The sequence below is a fragment of the Lampetra fluviatilis genome, chromosome 5 (genome assembly GCF_964198595.1).
Source record: "Lampetra fluviatilis chromosome 5, kcLamFluv1.1, whole genome shotgun sequence".
Taxonomy (NCBI): Eukaryota; Metazoa; Chordata; class Hyperoartia; order Petromyzontiformes; family Petromyzontidae; genus Lampetra; species Lampetra fluviatilis.
The window spans coordinates 4,285,585-4,302,110 of record NC_136279.1 but is presented as its reverse complement, the minus strand read 5'-3'; the positions used below and the strand labels follow the sequence as shown (position 1 = coordinate 4,302,110).

General features: G+C 54.2%; 1 protein-coding gene across 2 annotated transcripts in view; it reads left to right on the top strand.

Moving 5' to 3' along the window:
- LOC144932436 (nucleosome assembly protein 1-like 1) overlaps positions 1–16,526 on the top strand; it is a 77,518-nt gene that overhangs the window by 35,537 nt on the left and 25,455 nt on the right. For both annotated transcript variants that reach the window (XM_078856497.1, XM_078856496.1), the window contains exons 5-8: positions 2,746–2,887; positions 5,636–5,710; positions 9,724–9,864; positions 13,575–13,646. In XM_078856497.1, the coding sequence (XP_078712623.1) occupies positions 2,746–2,887; positions 5,636–5,710; positions 9,724–9,864; positions 13,575–13,646 (430 nt within the window). The remainder of the gene's footprint in view (positions 1–2,745; positions 2,888–5,635; positions 5,711–9,723; positions 9,865–13,574; positions 13,647–16,526) is intronic.

Genomic DNA, 16,526 nt, shown 5'->3' with positions numbered 1-16,526 from the left:
ACAGGCGTCGGGATTGAAGCGACGACCTCCTGTTTCCTAGGCGAGGGAGTTAACATCTCGCCACAGCGCCGCCCTAATCCTCCCCTACCCACATCAAGGCCACCAGCATCCCTCCACCCATCGTCTCCAGTCAGCTCTTAACTCTCCCATACCGGGAGATGTAAAGCCGTTACCAGATTTATGGGGCATGTGCTATTAGCGAGCACCTATTACATTCCGGCACGCCGCACGAGGAGGTGGTGTGACCGCTCGACACTGAACGAGCGGTGGGAATTCCACGTTACGCTGACAGCAGCGGTTGTTCTTCCTAGTGAGTGGCACTCATTTTATCAACCCATTGTGACCATCGCTATGTTATAATCATCATCATTGTCACGCATCGTCAGCTTTGATACAAGACTTCAGATTAGGATGTGTAGCATGCAACAACATTTTATTGCATACAATATTTCAGAAACGCGGGGTAAAATATGCCCTCGCAGATAGAGGCGTCGAAAGTCGTGAAGCAGCAATAAAATATTTCTTTTTTAGCCAACATCAGCGTAAACATATTCTTGGTTACATTTTTACCTAAAACTTTCGTGACTGCGGGAATTCATATTCTTGGTTCTTTCGGTAAAGTCACGTAACTAGAAAAAAATAATAATAAAATAGATTTTAAATAAAACATAAATAAAAGCAAAAAACCCACGACGTTTCGATCGCAACAGAAGCGGTCTTCATCAGGCGGAGAGAAATTATCTCTTTTCTCCGCCTTTTTTTTCTTTTATTATTTTCAAAGTATAATTTTTATTTTTTCTATCTACGTGACTTTACCGTAAGAACCAAGCATATGAATTCCTGCAGTCACAAAAGTTTCAAGTCAAAATAGAAGCATAAACAATCTCGCCATCATCATAATCAGCAGCAGTAGCAGATACAACAGCAGCCGCAACAGAAATAGTTGCTACCTTCGCCCTGGAGTCTTGATCAATTATTCAGCGACCTCATGGCGTCTGCACGTGTCACACCTCAGCTTCAGGGAGGAAAGTCGCTGCGTAAGTAGGTCTCCATAAGTGTGCATCCGTGCGTACGCGTGAGAGTGCTGTGGGTCGGTGTCCTTGCACGTGCTCGCAAACAGCACTTGCCCCAACAGTCTGTTGAGGCTACGGGGGGATGATAATTGTTTTTTTACCCTTTTATCTGGCAACAAAACTGACACCTTTTTTAACAAGCAGTCATGTTTGCATTGACCACAATACCTGCGGTCGGAATGCAAACAAAAAACACAACTCTGTTAATGTATGCACTGTCCTTGAAATTGATTGGTCCACACCCGAGACAGCTTTCCTTAGAGCCTAGTCTCACATGGTGTTGGACCAGATGACGCCAAAAGGCGCACAACTCAAAGACAATGCACCATCAGAGTATGAGAGCTCGGGGATTACGCATATACACCATTGGAACCTCATTTGCCAGTAGCAAAATATAATTGTTTTTTTACCCTTTTATCTAGCAACAAAACTGACACCTTTTTTTTGTTTTACGAGGGGGATCTTTGTCTTTTTTGTTGTGGGAACGGCGGTGAACAACTCGCGGTTCGTTTGCAGATCGCGCTCTGAAACCAGACAGCATGGGTTCGATTCCCGGCCGTGGTTAACACCTCTCGGGGAGTGACATCTCATCGGGTCCTGCGTCTGCGTTTTAGGTTGACTCGGCCTTAAATGAGTACCTCGTTTGGTGTGTGTAAACATCGGTGCTGCGGAGACAAATGGGGCCGGGTGTGGTGCTATCCATGCCGTCCTACTGTTATGCCCTCTTCAAGACCTCCTTGATAAGTGCTCGCTGGAAGCACTTGATGCAACCTCCTGTTCAAGGCTATAGAGATGAATTTTGTCTTTTTTTATATAAGATACATGTTTATGGAAACGTATACAAAAACGAACAGTAGGCATCGGTTTTCATTGCGAAGGTAAAACGGGGTTGTTTTTTTTCTTGATTTGAAGCTTTCGTGACTGCAGGAATCCATACTCTTTGGTTCTTTCGGTAAAAGAGTATGTTTTTTTCTATCATCTTTTCATCTTTTCACCCAATTATATTCCAACCGTGCTACAGCGACGGGTTATGAGACACGTGGTAGTCTCTGGATTCTTGACGTTGAACGTCTCAACATCGCTTCGTGTCAGCAATCATCGCTGGACAATTACTTCAGAACTACTTTTGAGGTCACTTCAACGGATCTCTCCTCCACCAAGACAAAGATCCCCCGTGTAGCCTTAACAGACATGTTGGGGCAAGTGCTGTTAGTGAGCAGCGTCTGTGAAGGCCGGCACGGCACACGAGGGGGTAGGTGGCCAGCGCCACGCCCGACCGCATTTGTCTCCTGAGTGGCGATGCTTTAGACACTGCACTCGGTACTCATTTGAGACTGACTCGACCTAGGGGTAGCCCAGGACCGGTTCAGACAATCGTCACTGGTGTTGGCCGTGAGCGAGAATCGCCGGTTTCGTAGCTCAGTGCGATAACCGCTGTGCCACCACTCCCAGCTTAGTGGACAAACAACAACAACAGCAGCAATTCCCGTTCACCAATAAGCGGCGGTGACGTCACCGCAGTGCTCGTGCCAGGCTAGGTGCGCCGCGCGAAGTATGGAATGCCCCGCTGGCAAGAGGTCGCACGCAGCGCCTGCTCCGTCGACCCCGTGCGAAGGCGACGCGCGGGGCGGACCTCTTATCGATGTGCCCCCCCCCCGTCCCTTGCCCTCAGTCTGCCCGGCACGGTGAAGCGCCGGGTGAACGCCCTCAGGAACCTGCAGCTGCGCTACGTGCAGCTCGAGTCGCGCTTCTACCACGAGGTGCACGGCCTGGAGTGCAAGTACGCATCTCTCTACCAGCCCTACCTGCAGCGGGTACGAACCGGTGTGTTGATTTGCCGTATCGAACATTCCCTGCCCCCCCCCCACCTCCTCCCTCCCCCTATTATTTATAAATGAATCGCCGTTTTTATAAAAAAAAAGTACATACTACTTCTCTCACCCGCCATGGGAATGCGGAATTTCCATTGCTGGCGAAGAGCGACTAGCGGAGGATGAGCGCGGCATCACGGTGGCTTTGACTTGTTCGTCTCTTGTTCATTCCCACTGTAACCCGACGGCTATGCGCACGTCGCATCCCCCTTACGCGCTGCCCCCAACCGTCGCCACACTTCAGTTTCGTGTCCGGCACGTTTACCGTGACCGGACAAGCGACCAAACTGGGGACGGGAGGAGCGCCGGTGCCAGGCAGCGGAAATGCCGAATGGAGCGGCTAAGCATAAAAAGAGCCGGCATAATAGGCCTCCTTGACAACAACAACAACAACAAATAAACCCTGACATCGCATTGCGTCATTGCTACAAAAACCCGGACACGGCGATCAATTCCTGGGCTATCCGGGTCACACCGGGGCATTGGGGCGATTCCCCCACGCGCGACCCCCTCCCCCCCACGCCTTTGGGTAGATTCCCACCCAGCGACGGTCGGCGGCTGCTGCTGCTTCCCCCTCCTGCGGGCGGTCATTCGGCTGTAGCGGGGTGGGCATAGGTGGGGGGGGGGGGGTCCCATGAAGATAATCATCGTGGCTTAATTTCTCCTCTCGATATTTTCCGGAACGCTCCTCGACTGGCTTGGAGCAAGGATCGTCGGCATGAGGCACCACCAGTAGAGTACAATATACGCATTAACCATGATAATCCTCGTTTGAAAAATAAGAATACGTGTTACCTTTTCTGGCAATAAAACAGGTGTTAAGATGTTCAACCACCAAATAGATGCTTTTGGCAACACCTCTTTTATTGCCATTTTTCATACTTTGATGCTGAGAATAAATGTCCCATGACATAATTATCCTATACATTATGCCCTATATTCCTACGATAACATGAACAAGCTTAAGCACAAAACAAGGCGAGTTGGATGTGGCTAGGTGCCAAAATAATTCCAGGAAGAGCAGAAATAAATCATTGCTCATCGTCGTCATCGTCGATCGTGCGGTGCAAGTCGAGGCGCCAGTACCAAGGGGGCATTCGAGGCGCCCTGAGAACGATTCTTTAAGGGCGCTTTGTAAATTTAAATTATTATTATTACTACCATGATCGATGAGCGTGGAAGGGAAGGGATCGAAGACCAAACGCAGCGTGCGGGGTGAAGGAGGTCGGAGTGGGAGCGGGCGGAGGGGGCGGTGGTGCGAGATGGGACGACGACCACACATTTGACGGGGGAAGCCAACTGCACGTGTGGAACTTCTTTAGCTCCGTACGTAGCCATCCGTGCTAATCGCAGGTGCTGGGTGAAGGACAATAAACCGAACACAAAAAGCAATTTTCCCACCTCGGGCCAAGCACGGCTGAGGGCCACTCATGAACAGATGGTGAATGTGTTGGTGCGATGCTTGATCACCATTGCCCCCTTACTTTGGCATTCGCAGCATTCGCAATTAGGGGAATGGGCAGCGCGTGGAGGGTTGCCGACCGCGTGGGGGCGTGAGATTAACGAGGGGTGGCGTGAGATCATCCGTGGCGGGGCGAGGGAGGGGGGAGTGGTGGGCATGGTGGCATGGGAAGTTTCTCAATCGCTGGGTGGATCTGCGGCGTCGTGAGAGGCCAACGGGGAGGGGACATTTGCGTTGCGTCATTCGTCCGATTTGTGGAGTCGAACTCAGACCACCGGCTTCGTTGGCGCGGTGCCCTGACCACCGCACCGACGGTCCAGCCCTTGAAATGTCATATTAATAGTAAGCACTGCTGCGTAATATATTGAAATGTGCATGGGATTATTTTGTTTTCTGGACAGATTATTTGGTGACACTGCTTTGGCAGTGGTGGTGCACAAATAGCAGAAATCTCGACACATTTGTCAATAACACTGTGGCCTTTAAAAGAAAAATATATAACGGACGACATTTCGTGCAATGGCCCTTATTCGTAGCGCGTGCTATGACGCGGGGAGGTGACATCCATCTCACGTGCTACGAAGAAGGGATATTGCCTGAAACGTCGCCTATTATTCTCTTCTTCTTTTTTATTCTGCAGTGCTATCGACTAACCTGTTGCGGTTCTACTTATTAATTAATACAAATGCTGCGTGGCACTCGCCCGGGAACGCCGGAACGTTCCGCCACTTCGACCGCGAGGTCTCGAGACGGCGGGCGAGCACAGCAACTGAATTACAAATCGCCGCTCGCAGTCATTCACTTCTTCCTACGGCTCAATTCTCTCCACAACCGCGGCGCCGCTTGTCGAACGCTCGCGTGGCGGGCGCGCGACCAGCGTCGGTGTGCCGGCCGCGAGCGATTTCAGCCCCATCCGATGTTCAGAAAGTTATTGATATAAAATTCCATGGATTCGGCAGTTTTTTTTTTCTTTGTGCAATGCATTTTGGCGGAAACCGCCTCCACCCCCACCCCCCGCCTCTGCTGGCGCATATCAGCCTATTTATGCAGACTGCAGTAAGAATCCGAAGAGCTGTGAAGCTCTTTGTCACAGATGTCCAGTCGGGGCGGGTCAGCGAGTTACGTAAATCAGGCTGCTGCTGTCGTCGTCGTCGGCGGCGGCGGTCGCTTGTCTTGATCTCGGGGGTCACACGTCTCGACCGTTGTTGATTCGCTGCGTTTCCCGACAGAGGCGAGATATTGTGAGCGGGACGCTGGAGCCCTCAGAGGTGGAAACCGAATGGACTCTCAACGACGAAGAACACGTGAGCGACAAGACGCGTCAAGTCCGCTCGCCCGTTTCCCTCGCCCTCTCGACCGCCGTGCCCACTACCCCTCACCCCATCATCTCTCCCCCACTGGCTGCCTCGCAGACAGTTCGTGGAGTGCTTGCAATCGGGGGGCGGGGGGGAGGTTAGGAGTTGGATTCCATGGTCGGGAGTCGACTGAACCCGACATCCCTCTGGGGTTGATGGATTGGTGCGGGATCTCCAGGGCGGTTTGTCTCATGCGGGAGCTTCCCCCTCCACCATGTCCGTGCAGCCCTCTTATCTCTCCACCGCTGGATGAAGGCCTCGGGCCATGCGGTGCGGGTCATGCGAGTTCGTTCATTTTCTGACCGCACCTTACCAAGCCGGTCAGTTGCCCGGTTGGTGAAGCTGGGGAAAGTTGACGTGTGAACAGAAGGGTATGGCGCAACACTCGATTTGTCTGCACTGTTCTCTCTGCTGCCCATCGCCACGTAGCCCCACAGGAGCCGATAGTCACCTGTGTTGTGATGCATGGTGGCCACCCGTCCGGGCACTATCCAGGGCCAGGTTTGTGTGACCTTCTGAGATAGGACGACACTGCCTGCCATGGTACACTCGGGGTTAATTGGTCACGCACCTCTCGATCTTGGTGTGCGTTGTTCTTTGGGTCTTTCGGTAAAGTCACGTAGATAGGTTCAAATTAATAAAACAAAATTAAAAAAAATCCACGACGTTTCGATCACTACACAAGCGATCGTCATAATTTGAACCTATCTACGTGACTTTATCGAAAGAATATGAATTCCTGCAGTCACGAAAGCTTTGAATCAATAATTAATGTGCGCACTTTATTTTGCTCGCCTCCTCTCCCTCTCTCTGCCTCTCGCAATCCTCCTCCTGTTCTCATCACTCCCGGCCTCTCTCCATCTCTCTCTCTCTCCATCTCTCTCTCTCTCTCCATCTCTCTCTCTCTCATTCTCGTTATCTCTCTTTTACTTCGTCTTTTAAAATGTCCTTCCCTCTCTTCCCCCTCCCCTCCCTCCACCTCCTCTCTCCACCGCCCTCCCTCATTTTCTCGGAATCTCCCTCTCACACCTCCCACCCTCCCTTCAGACCCTCTCCTTCCCAAACTCTCATTCCCTCTCGCCATGCCTCACCCCCTCCTTATCACCCCCCACTAGCCTTCTTCATTCTACTGTCTCATTCCCTCTCGCCATGCCTCACCCCCTCCTTACCACCCCCCACTACCCCTCTTCATTCTACCGTCTCATTCCCTCTCGCCATGCCTCACCCCCTCCTTACCACCCCCCACTAGCCCTCTTCATTCTACTGTCTCATTCCCTCTCGCCATGCCTCATCCCCTCCTTATCTCCCTCCCTTCTCCTCCCACTCCTCCGCCCGGCCCCGTCCCTGTGTCCCTATGACATTCCCATCAATACCGCCCGCGCCTGGCCGCCGTGAATGTTAATTGGCGATCTCCCCCCGCAGCCCCCCCCCCTCCTCCTCCATCCTTTGAGCCCAGACCGGCGGCGATGCCCCCCCCCACTCCCCGTCCCTCTCCAAGCCGATGACGCGCCTCGGCTCACGTCCAGGGGGGACGGAGAGCGACGATCGTTACCCACGGGGGACACTCGTTCTCGACGAGAGTCGGCGGGGGGCAAGCTAATTGTAATTGCGTAATCACTCATGCGCCCAACTGTGTTGTTGGCCTCGCGATTACCACGAAAAAAGAAAGGGAACGGCCAGAGAGCGAGGAGACTTGGGCCGCGTTCGACAAATACAATCGGAGATGATAACCGCACTCTTAACCGGGGTCTTCCTGCACACAGATGCCGTCTTATTTCTGTCCTCCTTCCCATGTCCTATAACACGATTGGTTGGTCAGGACTCGCGTTGCTTTGTCTACAGGGCCCGATATAAATATATTTGCCGCATGGGCAGCAGAGCAGGAAAACCCCAGCCGCCCCATCTCCACCTGCCTTTTACAAAGACAGGCACGCAGACGCATTCACATATATACGGACTGACACACAAAGACAAATATCCCCCGGATAGGCTGAACGGACTGTTGGGGCAAGTGCTGTTAGCGAGCACGTGTGATGACCGGCAAGGCACACGAGGTGGTGGGTGGCCAGTACCACACCCGGTCGCCTTTGTCTCCCCAGTGGCGATGTTTATGCACCGCACCAGGTACTCATTTGAGGCTGAGCCTATCTAGTGGAGACCCAGGACCGGTTCAAATATTCGCTACTGGTATTGGTCATCAGCGGGAATTGAGCTCGGGTCGCCGGGTTCGTAGTGTAACGCGCTAACCGCTGCACAAGACACACACACAGTCACATACACACAGACATACACACATGCAGGCGCACACACAATCCCCACCCCCTCGTGTGCTGCGCGAGTGCGATATGGCAGGGTTAATCTGTGTCGGATGGGGAAATTGGAGGGAAAATTAGAACGCCCACATACAACAGTAATGCATAAAAGTAGCAGTGCTAATGTATTTTGACCCAGTTTATGTAATAGCATGTGTGATGGGGGCGGGGGGACTTCCCCGTGGGGACCTCTGCAGTTTTGACGCCGGACAAAATGTCCCATTTGCCCTCCACTAGGATGAAACTCCCTCCCCGTGCCTGCCCCCCACAAAACGAGCCTCATCCATCACCCAGCTCGACCCACCACTTAGCCCCCACCCACCACTTAGCCCCACCCACCACTTAGACCCCACCCACCACCTAGCCCCACCCACCACTTAGACCCCACCCACCACCTAGCCCCACCCACCACTTAGACCCCACCCACCACTCAGCCCCACCCACCACCTAGCCCCACCCACCACCTAGCCCCACCCACCACTTAGACCCCACCCACCACCTAGCTCCACCCACCACCTAGCCCCACCCACCACTTGGCCACACCCACCACTTATCCCCACCCACCACTTAGATCCCACCCACCACTTAGCCCCACCCACCACCTAGCCCCACCCACCACTTAGCCCCCACCCACCACTTAGCCCCACCCACCACCTAGCCCCACCCACCACGTAGCCCCACCCACCACTTAGCCCCACCCACCACCTAGCCCCCACCCACCACTTAGCCCCCACCCACCATCTGGATTTAAAGCTTTCGTGACTGCAGGAATTCATACTCTTGGGTCTTTCGGTCAAGTCACGTAAATAAAAAAAATAGCTCACGACGTTTCGATTACAACACAAGCAATCGTCTTCAGGTGAGAGAGCCCACCCACCACTTAGCCTAACCTACCACTTAACCCCCACCCACCACTTAGCCCCACCCACCACTTAGCCCCACCTACCACTTATCACCACTCAACATAGTCCTGGAAGATGACGTTAGCCAGCGAATGTTGAGGTATCTCGATGGACCCCTCTTTATCCACACTCGGTCACGTGATGCTGCCCGAATCGCACAACATTTGTTTCCGTGCAGTCATTGGTGGACTGAAGGCCATCGACTCGCTGAGCTTGAGAGCCCGGGGCAATCACGCGTCACTGCTCTGGAGTCAAGCCCCGGCTCTCAGTGGTTGGCGGTGCCTTTCTCTCACTCCTGAGCCTCCTAACTCACTCTGACCCACTTCAACTCTCCACCGTGCTGTCCCTCATCTCGATCTGTGCTCCTCTGTCTCGTTCATTTCATTCGCCTACAGCTAAAAACGTGTGTATAGTTTTGACGAATTGTAAATAGATTGAATCTTACCCACGTGATTCTCTGTAGAGATAATAATATATTTTTAATGAACGAATTCATGATTATGTCTATGTTGCTCCATGCGTAATAAATGCATGTAATCGATGGCGCATTAAGTGCATGCATGAGTAAATGCTTCCAGTGTTTACGCACGAACGCACACAATTGTGTGCACGTGCAGTGATCATGCGAATCAATTTTAATTCACGAGTCGATGAATTTGTTGCGTGCCTAATAAGCACGCGTCTAACAATCACCACCACCACAAGCGACCACCACCAAACCACCACCACCGCTCCCGCACCCCAACAGGAGGCGAACCAGGGAGAGGAGGAGGAGAAGAAGGAGACCAACAAGGAGAGCCACGACGAGCAGAGTGAAGACGTCTTGGGAATCCCCGAATTCTGGCTCACGATCCTGAAAAACTCGGACCTTCTCGCTTACGCAGTTCAGGTAACGGCCGCAACAACCTCAGGATATCCACAGTTGTTGTTGTTGTTGTTGTTTTCTTCCTCTGTGTTTACTAAAAACGCAAGCGCCCTCACAGCTCGTCACGCAATTCCGGGGGTCCAAAATTCGCGAGAACCGTCCCGACGGCAATGGGCCGTATATGGGGGGAGGTACCTAAAAGTTGGAGAGACGGGGCCCGCTGCAATGATCACGTGGTGCCTTCCTGAGAAAACAAGCATCGTCGTGATCATAAGCAAATATTGTAATCATGGTCGACATTTCGCTGCACACGCTGCGAGTTTGCCCAGCTGAAGATTAAGAAGCACGTGGAGCGAAACGTCGGACATCGTGCCGGGCAAGGCGCAGGTACAACCCGACAACCAATTCCAGAGCGTCATGGGAACGTGGAATTTTCCACCAATAACAGAGGCGAATGGCCTGTAATCTCCCTTCCTCCTCCTCCCTCCCTCCCCCACATGAATTAATTTGAGCAAAATCTCAGCGAACTGTAACCAGCGGCAGACAACGGGGGGCACACGTTTTTAAATCGGGCATTTAATAGGCAAGGATAACAGATGCGGATAAGTAAAGGAGGGGAATTAATTAGCGCGTGGAACGTGCGAAAAATCAAATGCGGGGAAGGCGTCTCGGGGAGGATGGTGGGGGGGGGGGTTGGGTGGGGGGGGTGTTGGGTGGGAGGTAGGGGCCGTTCTTGAAGTGTCGGTGCATTGGAGAAGAGTCGGTGAGAAATCGCCCTTTAAAGTCAAAACAATCAAAACTCCGACTCCTGCTCGGGAGAGGAAAGCGCAAGGGTCAGTGTTCACTTAGCGAGGGGGGTTTGTACTCCCGTCACATTCCAGCTCGAGTCAACGACACCGCCTCGTGCGATGTATTCGTCGAGTCTTACATGGTCTGTGGAGATTCATTTAATCGTCGTCTCGACGAGTCTAGACGACTAAAGCGGTCAAACGCAGAGTCTGACTTTCCGCGTTATAAAATGTTGGTTTGTGGAGCGTGCAATTGTCTCGACGCACCCCCCCCATTCTCCCCCCACACCTCCACCTCCAATATGACCAAGCCCAGCCAATCGGTGAACACGGTCGCGTTAATGCACGCGGTGGATTTGAACACGAGGCGTCAGTCCTCGCGTGTGCTGTCAAACTTCGCGGTGCACCGTCCGTCTCCGATTGCGCTATCAAATTACCATGGGCCCGCGTCTCCATTGAGTCACCTCGTTAGCCTCCACCTCGTTACGCTCACGCTTTGGTCTCTGATGGGCCAGCGGCCCGTTGGTCACCGATGATGATTTGTCGCCCATCAACGCACGCCACCGTCGGCTACATTTAACGCAGACGCGCGCACAGAAAGCTCCTTCGACGAATACATTCGCGGCACTGAATTTGTCAACGGCACGAACGCCGGTCCCGCGCTGGGTGGCCACCCATCCCTCGATGCCGGTGACCCTGAGGGCGAGTGATGGAGAGAGATCCCACGTTCCTCCTGTGAGCTCCCGTCAAAGCAAGAGTCATCCGGGCCGCCAAAGTTTCGGGGTGGTATTTATTTTAGACCATCAACACAGCACCACGCACAGAGACGCGACGGCTTGGGAACAGGCATCCTCGCGACGATCTCCACCTGATCCACCGACTCTATCCCTCCAAAGCGACCCCGGGCGTCGCTCGCGGTGCCAACTCGACCGAGTTCATAGGGCCGAGGCGGTTACTGAGATGGCGGCGGAGCTCATTCGATTTACTTAATGGAGAAAATCAAGACTTTACGATGTTTAATTGACCGTGGGTTTATATTTTTCTCCTCCTAAGCCTGCCCCATTGCGTGTGTACGTGCGTGCTCTTGCATGCGTTGGTATGTGTTTCATTTCATTGTCTGTGTGTGTGTGGTGTGTGTGTTGAGTGTGTGCGTGTTTGGGTTATGGGGAGCGGTGGCGTAGCGGTTAGCGCGCTGCGCTACCAATCCGGTCACCCGGGTGCAATTGCCGCTCACGGGCAACACCAGTGGCGATTATCTGAACCGGTGCTGGGCCTCCCCTAGGTCGACTCAGCATCAAATTAGTACCCAGTGTGGTGTGTAAAGCTCGCCACTAGGGAGACAAAGACGGTCGGGCGTGGTGCTGGCCACCCACCTCGTTGTGTGCCGTGCCGGCCTTCATAGGTGCTCGCTAACCGCACTTGACCCAACAGTCTGTGTGCGCTATACCGTGGATCTTTGTCTGTGTTCACTCAATTCAACAATCCCATTTTCACACCTCCCAGCGAATTTCCTCGGCGTTACCCTCATCACTTTCATCCCATTGTACGTTTGCTTCAGATTTTTGTCGTTTCATCTCCACGTGCATAATTACATATGCTCACACACACACACGTAGCCTCCTCGTGCATTATACATGAGCTCCGTTAACTTTGAACATTCATCTCCACGAACAGGATATAGAAGAAGAAATTTCCCACATCAATAGCGACAGCAACAGGGGTTAGGGAAGGGAGGGAGGTGGGGGAATGCCATTCCATTGTTATTCTTTCCTGAAAACTGTGTTTTTAAGTTGTTGTTTTTTTCTTCAAAAGGGCAAGAGAGAGAGAGAAAGGCGCGTTGTGCCAGATTTCACAGCGCGAGCTGCCTTCAAGCAAACATTTAAACGGCCCCGCGTCGTCGCGAGACACCCTGCAAGCACGCACGCGCCCGCTTTATCGATCGCGCAATTTCCTTTTGTGGAGCTCACGTCTCTCTCTCGTCTTGCCCTTCGAGATTGTTCCCTTGGGCGCTCGAGTCCTTTGCCTTGGCAGCATTAGCAACATTAGCAGTCCCAATAGCATCAGTAGCAGCAGCAGCAATAACCACAGCGGCAGCCTGCCTCTGCGATAGCCGTAACCCCATGGGCTGTGCTCGCTGCCTATATCTGGCGAGGCTGCGGTGTAACTGTGGTCCTTTGAGTTGTATATTTTGCAGTCGTAGTCTTCTTAGAGTGTCGGCGAAGGGGGGGGGGGGGCGCGTGGAGTTTTAGTCGAGTCTCAGTCGGCTCGATTTAAAGCGGTCAAGTTTTCAGTCGACTGTTGTTGACAACGCCGTGGTCTTAAATAGAACAACAACAACAAAAGGTTTCTATTGGGCGACGTCGCACGGGCCACAGTCCTTCGTCGCAGCACGTGAAGAGGCCAGAGAGGGCAGCCTCCCTCCCTCTCTCTCTCTCTGCGCCGTGAAGAATGGCGATTGTCCAAAATGTATCCGATTTACAAACGTTTCATTTCTAAGACCGCAGTGTTACTGACGAATGCGTTGAGTGTCGTTGTTGTTATTTGTTCAGCAGCAGCAGCGGCATCACCAACATAATTTGTTCCTTAATACAGGTTGTTTGGGGTTAGATCGCGTAAATATATAAATGTGTCGTTAAAACCGCCACCACCCGACACAGCCAATTAGTAAAGTTTGTCACGTAAACGCAACGTGGCCAATTCGTCACTAGTACAGCCACACCGGTGTGCTGGAGAGCAAATCCGCAACATTTACAATCTCGAGTACGACGCTTCGCCAGTAATTACAACCAATGTGTTTAAACTCACAATCTGTTCCCACTGCCATTCGCTCAGAGCTCGTCAAGTGAGCACACGTGACCTTCGTCGGTGCCCTCGCGGCCTCGAGCAACGGGCACTGCGTAGACTCGCGCGAGGTGGTGACTCTCTGCTTCATCCCCCCCCCCACAGGAGCACGACGAGCCCATCCTCAAGCACCTCCTGGACGTCACCGTCTCGCTGTCCGAGGACGAGGTCCCTCCCGTGAGGCTCGCACGGCAACAAACCCGGCAGTTGGAAGCCGGAGCGCATGACAGTCCGGTGCACGCACACATCACGGCACGCACAACAACAACAAACAACAACAAACAACACCAGCCGCCATTCACCACCTAAGTGTCGGGTCAGGTGCACTTTGAGGCCACGTGAAGTGTCGAAGGCTCGCTGCTGGCAGGAGGTCAAGGGACAGACACCCAGGTGCCATGGGTTGACCGACTGAGATGACTGGCAGACGCGCCAGTTGTGCCATGGGTTGACCGACTGAGATGACTGGCAGGCGTGCCAGGTGCCATGGGTTGACCGACTGAGATGACTGGCAGACGCGCCAGTTGTGCCCGCTATTGTGCTAACTACGCTGCACTTTACCCGCCTGGCGCTCCGCTCGTTGTCGTGAGCGTCGCTCCTCTGCCGCCCGTTGTTGCCGGAGGGCGGCTGCCTCCCAACTGCCCAGTAGCAGCGTCCTTCACGAGCCTCCTCCAGCACGCACAACCCGCATATCCGTCGCTATGACTTAGCCTGCTCGTGTGACTGACTACGCGACGCCACTGCCACTCACGTTACCGGTAACGATCACACTCGGGGTGCGACCAAATCACCCGCAATGCGGGCCCCGATCTCGCCCCGATCTCGGAAGCTAAGCAGGGGTTCGAAGCCTGGCTAGTGCCTGGACGCATCGATCGCGTACGCACGAACAGGCTTGCCGTAGGCTGCTTCGGCGCTGTGCATAGCGGGGCAGCGGGGAGCAGTGAAGCAGCACCAAAGGCTGTCCTGCGCGGCTATGCTCCCTGCTGTTCATCGAGCCGTACCGACCAGAGTGGTGAAGTATGGTCGTAAGGACATATACAGCATGGGGGGGGGGGGGTGGGGGACTTCATCCAGTTTACACGCATCCACGTCGTGTGCCCTCGTTTTAGTGATGGGGTAAATGCCCCCACTCCCCCCCACCCACCCTCTCCATTTATATTGGTTATGCAATCGCACTGGAATATTGTTTGAAGCTAAATTGGCATGGACTCCAGTGGGAAAGAGAGAGAGAGAGAGAAATATAACTAAACGATCAGATTAAGCGACTGTGCAGCCTGCATCGTGACAATAGTGGAGCTGGCGACGGGGCTTAATCAGATGGAGGAGCTGTTCCTATACACAGACAAAGATCACCCGTATAGCCTTAGCAAACTGTCGGGGCAAGTGCTGTTAGCGAGTAGCACCTATGAAGGACGGAACTGCACGTGAGGGGGTGGGTGGCCAGTACCGCGCCCGACCGCCTTTGTCTCCCCCAGTGGCGATGTTTACAAACCGCATCAGGTAATCATTTGAGGCTGAGTCGACCTAGGGGGACGGGAGCAGGACGGGTTCAGATCATCCATCACCGGCGATGGCCATGAGCGGAATTCGACCTCGGATTTCCCCAGCGCGCGAACCGCCACACGACCGCTCCCCGCTCAAACACCTCCACACACTCACGTGGCGCACACACATGCAAAGCGCAATAGAACATAATAGCTCGCATCCCATTTCCAATCTGCTGCTCGATGAAGGCCCCTCCCCATGCTGCGTCAGTCCTGGGGCTTGTTGAGCATCCTTCGCCGCGCAGGTCATTGCATGGTGGTGCAGGGCGGTGACCCAGGACAGCTTCGGGTGTCACTCGCCGCCGTGGCCGGAAATCGATATCGCTCGGGTCACCAGGCTCATGGCACGTTGCGCCAACCGCTGCTCCGCCGCTCCTTCCCCCACCCACCCGCCCACTCACCCACCACCACCACCAATGCGTGGACACGGCCGAGGTTATTCCATCTCGACTTGGCCACCCGGTGCGATCGATGATGCTCTTCCGCTACCCGTGAACAAGGTTAGCAAGACATATATATACATTTCTACAGAGTCTTGAAGAAAAAAAACCTCTTGCGGCCGTTTCTGCCACCGGGCTCGCAAGGCCGCGTGCGTTCGTTCCGCGATGATGTCCGACGTTTCGTACACACGCGCCGGGAGCTTCTTTCCTCGAGCCGGGGTCGAACGCATTCTCCCACGCCCATCGAATTCCGTCCCCCCCCCCACCCCCCCCCCCCGAAGAAGCAGCTCCATGGCAGTGGTGCGTGGGTCCGAAACGTCGGACGTCGTTTTCGAGGAGACCAAACACGGGTCGGGTGGAACCCGCACGCAGCGCGGCTGCGAAAAGTCCTCGCGGCAAACACCGCCGACCCACCGCGCCGATTAATCGCGGTCAGACGGGGGGGGGGGGCGGGGCGGGGGGGGGCACGTGCCCCCCGCGGCTCATTCCTCGGTCTAAAGAGAAGGAAGACGCCGAAGGGTGGAGTGGGGGGGTGGGTAGCAGGGGATGGGGATGAGATGGGGGGGGGGGGGGTGAGATGGGGGGGGGGGGACGAGCGTGTGACGGATGTGGCGGTGTTGTCGATCCCAGCTGTGCAATCGTCGCAGGCGCAGAGTGTTTGTGTGTGGGGTGGGGGGGGCAGCTCGTTGTTGCGAGCTGCGCGTCAGCACTTGTCCGCGTGTCGCTGCTCGCGAGCTGCGTAGCGAGCGCCACGCGGCGCGCGGACAAATCGTCGTGGAGGCAGCGTAATAAATGGCGACAGGTGGTGGGCTTAATTCAGCAGCGGATAGATCATGGCTGATGATGATGATGACGACGACGATCGGCGGTGCGCGTCTGCACTGTGGAGGCGTGGGTTTGTGGATCAACACGTGGTGTTTCTTTCTTCCGAGGTGCCCATACACCCTTGGCTCGCCAGGAGATGGGGAAAGGGGTGGTACGGCAGAGTGTGGACTCATATCATCGGTACCTCCCGTATGGGATAGGGTCTTGCCCCCTCGCACGCTCGAGTTCTCTCCGACTGCTCCAGTTTCCTC